This window comes from Xiphophorus hellerii, chromosome 8, assembly GCF_003331165.1.
Source record: "Xiphophorus hellerii strain 12219 chromosome 8, Xiphophorus_hellerii-4.1, whole genome shotgun sequence".
Classification (NCBI taxonomy): domain Eukaryota; kingdom Metazoa; phylum Chordata; class Actinopteri; order Cyprinodontiformes; family Poeciliidae; genus Xiphophorus; species Xiphophorus hellerii.
Window position 1 is genome coordinate 25,509,120 of NC_045679.1, and position 6,163 is coordinate 25,515,282.

Genomic DNA, 6,163 nt, shown 5'->3' on the forward strand with positions numbered 1-6,163 from the left:
TCCCTTTATTTTTTTGAGCGGTATATATATATATATATATATATATATATATATATATATATATATATATATACAGTGACAATGCCAGGCCTGTATGTGGCAGTGTAATGCAGTTAGTAACATCCACAAAAAAAAAACCCCCAAAGGAGGCAATCAACATGCATTTGAATTTGCTGCTGGGCTTGAGGGTTAGCTTAAAAGTGGGAATATGACCTGACCATGTTCAGAAATTAAAGTATTACTTTATGTATACTTAAAGTATTATGCAAACTGAACAATTGGAATTGGAGAAGACAATTCTCCAATAGTATTTGACATTAGTCCAATACTATTTTGGACTAATGTCCAATATAGTATTTTCAAAAATATTCAACCATTTGAAACCAAATAATAGGCATCTAAAGCTCAGAGCCCAACGCTACTTCCGTGGTAAAGAAAGCAGTCCATGCGGTGGAGCTGCGGTGGAGCGCGCGACCCATGTGCAGCGGCCATCACGGGTTCAAGTCCCGGCCCGATGACCTTTGCCGCTTCCCCCTCTCTCACAACCCGTTTTCTTGTCTGACCACTCTCAAATAAAGAGTCGATAAAACCTTCAAAAGAAAAATAATGCTAATAATGTCCAACTAACTGCTGATAGCTTAATTTAGAGGTTGGCCTTCAAGCTAACATTAACAATGAGGGGAGATGACAATGTTCTCAGAATACACAATGGACACATGTTGAATGCCTATTGATTTGATGGTAAGGAAAAGACAAACTGGACCCACACAGGTCCTGGATGTGCTATACAAACTGAAATGATTTTCTTAAATGCTACACTGAAACCCAACTGACTGCGTTGATGTGGCTTGTGTACGGCAAACCCAAGTCGACATTCAACAAGAAGCCTTTTGTGAGTCCAGGCCACAAATACAAATGGGTCCCACGTATTGGTTTTTGATTTTACAGAATTTGTGCCTTGGATAAGAACTTTTTTTATATATAAAATACTACAGTGCTCAGTATTGTGGCACCCTGATATTTCCAAAATAGCATTGAGCAAAAAAAATAAAAAATAATAATAATAATCAATTTGCAGTAATGGATACTTTCTTTAGTTGTGTCATGTTTGGGTTATGTTTCAGCAGTTTATCAAAATGAAATGCTGCACAATTTTGCCTGAATGTTAAAAGTGAGATTTGACTTAATGTTGCACTCAATGTGAGAAACATTTTAAATCCATTACAAGAGTTTAATACATGATGTTAGGGGCAAAGGGGGTGATTTAGAAAAAAGTTTTTACATCCGTAGAACATGACTAAAATTAAGCAGAAGTATCAAGAGTACAACGCAAGTCACTATCAAAGTTTTAGTGAGGAAGGGTCATCATGGATGGTGGTGGGCAGGAAGGGTTTCTGGTAGCAGTCAATCTTGCAACGCATCTGACAACACCTCTGACTTGACCCTCTGAGATGCCAGTCGACTGGTCCCACTTGTAAAAACAATAATTTGTTGCCAATGGTTACGCACCATTACAACTGTTCGAAAGCAAAAAATACATAAAAGTCTAAACACAGTATCAAAATTGAAAGGCATTGAATCACAATATCCACTGTATTGAAAATACAATTTATTACACAGAGTAATAAATACATACAAAGATGCAAGTAGTAGCATTTTCCTTTTTGTTTTTGTCTTTTTAATACCAAAACCAATCTCATCACAGATGAACCGATGCGTCCGATAACTTGTCCACCACTCAAGTCTTTTGTTACAGGGATCTGAAACGCAGACCCAATACTATAAAAAATAAAAACAAAGAAAGAGAGAAAAATCTATCTACTTCTGTACAAGCCATGCAGTGTCTACAGTTAACCCATGGGCCCGTTCGCATGCAAAAAACCCCCCAAACAAAACAAAACCAAAAAAATGAACATATATCAATGTATTTATGTAACAAGTCAAAACTAAGATCCTCAACAGTGGAGCACAAAAAAAATCTTTTGATTCCCAAGGAAAAAAAAAAAAAAGAGACAAAACCCCCGATTGAAAGAATTCTCCAGAACTCCTAAGAGTCGTGGACTGCATTACTGTATTTTTTTCTCTCTCTCTCTCTCTAAGAGCTTACACGTCAATCCTTTGTTCCTTTACTTCCTCCTTGCACCGTAAAGGCCATGCACGCTTCCCCCCCCACACTTCCCAAACTAACAAACAAACAAAAAAGAAAAAAGTAGTTCGTCTTGCAAGGAGGAACACGTGTTTATGGCTAGGACCTCGCGTTTCTTTCCGTCTCCGCCAGGCATTCGCGTACCAGGCCTCTGGCATGAATTATCCCTGTTAAAGAGACGGAGTCGTATATTTCGTAATCAAACCGATGACATAACGGCACGTATTAATGTCAATGTTCGCTTAAACTCTGCTTGTGAATTGTCCTCGACCGTACCTCTTTTCAGTCTCTCCATTGCGCTCTTGCTCCCGGCGTATGTGGGCCTGATTTCCTTCCCCAGCTCTTCGATGATGGCCAGCAGCTCGGCATATTTGTTCTGAGGCACTTGGCTGCCGGTGGAGCCCTGCGCCGGAGCAGGAGCAGCAAGATTTAAACGTTTCAGCACAGAGATCTTTGTCCAGATGTTTTACCGCCGACATAAAAACTGAATGTGCTTTTCATTTATTCAGAAATAGGATTTAAATAGCTTTCCTCGAGCTCAAATGATCGTGACTCCACCACCATGTCTGACAGTCTGAGGAATGTGTGCTGCTAGTTCGTTAGAATTGTGTAAAAAAAAAACACAAACAACTTTTCTTCTAATCCCAAAACTGAATAAACTTTATGGAAATAGCGCTTCCTGAGAGCTTACCTGCGAGAATCCCAGAGATGGAGGTCCGTAGTCACTCAGGATAGGCCTGTAGGACTGCAGTGTAGCCAGGTTAGCTGCTGAGGGGGAAGGAAGGTTTCCAGCTGTTGGTACAAAAGAAAAAATAAGAGAGAAAATGTCACAGTGTCTTACTGAGGTGTAACACTGATGTATGAGCTGTTTCTGTCATTTTATTTTGAATGTCGTTTGAATACAAGCATAATCAGTAGATTTTAAATGCAGGAAGTTCAGGTCTAACAACAGCGTCAGATTTGCAGGTTCATACAGAAAAATGTCCAAAAGTGTTGAGAATATGTATAAAAACAAGATCATAAAAGTAAGATTCGTTGTGATTAATTAAATATATAATCAATTATTAACTGGCTCTGTTGAGTATATATAGGAGGTAACCCTACTGAAAACAATGTGATTGTGAACCCTGTGAGCCCTCCACCCCGGTGCTTTGTCTGCCTGTAATATTCCCTCTCCACCACCAGATGTCCTCGAAGAGACACAATTTCTCAGAGGCAGATCAATCGGCAGCTCCGACCGAGGAGCATCATGGAGGAAACGGAACAAGGCTGGCTAAAGAAGACATAAGTGATACATTTTTGTCACTGTGGAACCGCAACCCCACGGCGGGACCGCGGCCCCGGACCACCGAGAACCACATTTTCGGAACCCCCGACGCCTCGCCTCGCCTCCCGACCGTGTTTTTCCGCCGCCTCGGCTCACGGATGGCGCTCTTTTACATTAGTAATAATGGCGGATATGAATTAGCCTAGCTCCCTGGATCTGACCCTATATATATAACTGGACAAAAACTACAGACACGGTCTTTCTCCAGGTATTCTCCGAGACCCCGAATTTAACACTCGATTTAACAAGCGGATACTTTGATTTTCTCCCACGTTTTCTCCTTACCCTGGTTCCCAGAAGTTCCCGGAATGTGCTGATGGACATTGGGTTTGTAAGACATTCCCAAAGACATTGTAAATTAAAGAAATAAAAATGACCCGAAATTCAGTGAAGCGTCTGTCTCTCACTTTTTGTTTACAACAGCGGCACCGGCAAATATGGCCGTCACTTTATATTGACACCCACAGCGCTTTCTAACGCTGCCGCCATCCAATGCGGCTTTATCAAGAAAACGACTTAAAAACGGGATTTCCACCATGAAGGCGAGAAATTCGCACGCAGCTGAGCACGCGTTTTTTTTTTTCTTCTTCTTCTCCTTTCTGACATTTAACAACATTGATCAGAAAGTTGACTCCAGTCCCACACTTTTGGAGGACTTTAATCAGGATAAAGCCGTGGAGTAATTAAGACGGGGAAAATGTTTTTGAAACGTTTCATTTGCTTTTTTTTTTTTTTTTTAACAACAGAGAAGCGTGCTTTCAACGCAAAACACGGGGCTTGATGTAAATATAACTAAATAGTTTGGACTTTTAATTCAAGCAAAACTAAAAAAATATATATATATATATATGAATATATACAAGAATGAAAGGGGGAAAAAAAGTAATGAAAGTGGTGATACCTGACTTTGTTTGTGGAGGAGTATCCATGGCTTCAGCCACCGATTCGCTCATCAGTGGGTTCAGGAGACATGTGGCCGTCTTCCATGTGAAATAATGGAGTCTTTTCAGGGCTCTTTATTTCCCAGGAGTCCCTGGAGGCCACATGGCTGGTCACAATGTCTGACCCCTAGAGTCAGGACCCCAGACCGGAATCCTATTCTGCAAATCTATTTCACACCAGTTTAAGCGTGTTTTTTTTTTTTTTTTTTTTTTTCTGTTAAAGTATAGAAGTTGCCAAAAATAAAAATTAACAGCTAGATTTTTACTGAAATTCATAAGGAAGCTGAGTGATTTAAGCTTTGGCTTTCATTGTTCTCTATTAATTTAATTAATATGACATTCTGAGGTAAGACTGATTCACTAGTTCTAGAGGAAATGTAAAGATTTTAAATGAGTGCAGCCATTCTGTACTTTGTAGCATTTTGTTTAGATCAAGCATTAAAATGATCCAATATTTAATCTAGGACAGCAAATGTTCACAAAAATGCAACATTTATAAAGGAAACTTAAAAAAAACATACTTTTGTAAATTGAGCCTTAAAGTATTCACACCCATAGATTTGTTTTTCTCTCCTGCCCGTTGAATTTTGCGTCCTTCACATGGCAAAAGATTCCTCTAGGATTTTATGTGGCAGATCAACACAAAGAAATGAATGGTAGAGCACTGGGAGGACAACAATGCAGGAGTTTAAGAACTTTTTGATTTTTTTTTTTTTTTTTAAAGTACCCGATTAACCTTAAAATTAAAAGTAACCAATGACATTTAAGGCTACTCAATCAACCTGTGATTTAATCTCCTAGCTAGATGCCAGCATACAGTAGAATTTTATTAAAATACACTGAAATTTCTGACAAAAAACCCCCCAGAGTATGAATACTTCCAGAGAATATTCAAACAAATTACAAAATATAAAAGCTAATATCTTGTGATCATTAGTAATTCCTAGATTTTTATTTGATATGAGCCAAATCTAGTGGCAGCATTAGAAAAAAAATATTAAACAAGATAGAAGTATAACAAGCTTTTATTGAAGATGCATGTACACGCAATGTTGAATTTTTGTATGTCAGTAGTGCAACTCGTGCAATGAATAGGAAGAAAAGAAAAAAGGTTCAAGGGTTTTAACTACTAGGACGATCTAGTAGCATTCAAACAAACAAATTACTCGGCCTCTTATATACATACAGACACACACACACACACACACACACAACACCCCAGGAGTCAAAACATGAGGTGCTGGCTTACAAGGTGCACATTCAAGTTTAAACACAGAAGCAGTACCTTCCCCGGGTGTCCAAAGAGATGTGCTGCATGAAGATTTCCAAACTGTACAAATAATACAAAGCATTTTCCAAACGCGTCGTCAATCAGGGGAGGAGGCAGACTTAGTGAACGGAGCTGAGTCTAATTTAGAGGGTCAGGATGCATTCCTCCATTAAAAAAAACAAAACAAAACAAAAAATAAACACATCCTGGCTTTTTATTCTTCAGTTTCAGTAAAGCTCATGCACCCAGACAGTGTGTTCTGTCCCATTTAGTGCAGATATGGAATATAATACAAAACCCAAAAAGGTTCACAAGAGGCGCGCGAGTCCACAGAAACGGGATTGGATGTGAACCGGACTCGAGGGATGGGTTTGGGAAGCGGAAATGTGCGCAACGAAAAGAGAAGCTTCAGATATTATGACGCTGTGAAAGGACTGTAGACGGAAAAAAGGAGTACATTTCTGCACACAAAAAATAAT

General features: G+C 39.2%; 1 protein-coding gene across 2 annotated transcripts; it reads right to left on the minus strand.

The window, feature by feature from the left end:
• Positions 1–1,587: 1,587 nt before the first annotated feature.
• Positions 1,588–4,477, minus strand: cdk2ap1 (cyclin dependent kinase 2 associated protein 1). Of its 2 annotated transcripts, none has more exons than XM_032570813.1 (4): positions 4,375–4,477; positions 2,838–2,938; positions 2,423–2,549; positions 1,588–2,313 (listed from the first exon to the last, which is right to left on the minus strand). In XM_032570813.1, exons 1-4 carry the CDS (start codon positions 4,424–4,426, stop codon positions 2,246–2,248), a joined length of 348 nt encoding a protein of 115 aa, XP_032426704.1. In that variant the 5' UTR covers positions 4,427–4,477; the 3' UTR covers positions 1,588–2,245. The 2 variants fall into 2 exon arrangements, with proteins under 2 accessions (XP_032426704.1, XP_032426703.1); XM_032570812.1 differs by lacking the exon at positions 4,375–4,477 and adding an exon at positions 3,759–4,020.
• Positions 4,478–6,163: the final 1,686 nt, after the last annotated feature.

What these genes read in the sequence shown, in the direction of transcription:
- cdk2ap1 (XM_032570812.1), bottom strand. Translation starts at nt 3,825, where the DNA reads ATGTCTTTGGGAATGTCTTACAAACCCAATGTCCATCAGCACATTCCG. An exon ending in CATCTCTGGGATTCTCGCAG is followed by an intron (nt 2,550 to 2,837) that starts GTAAGCTCTCAG and finishes GCTCCGGCGCAG; the next exon opens with GGCTCCACCGGCAGCCAAGT. An exon ending in AATGGAGAGACTGAAAAGAG is followed by an intron (nt 2,314 to 2,422) that starts GTACGGTCGAGG and finishes TCTCTTTAACAG; the next exon opens with GGATAATTCATGCCAGAGGC.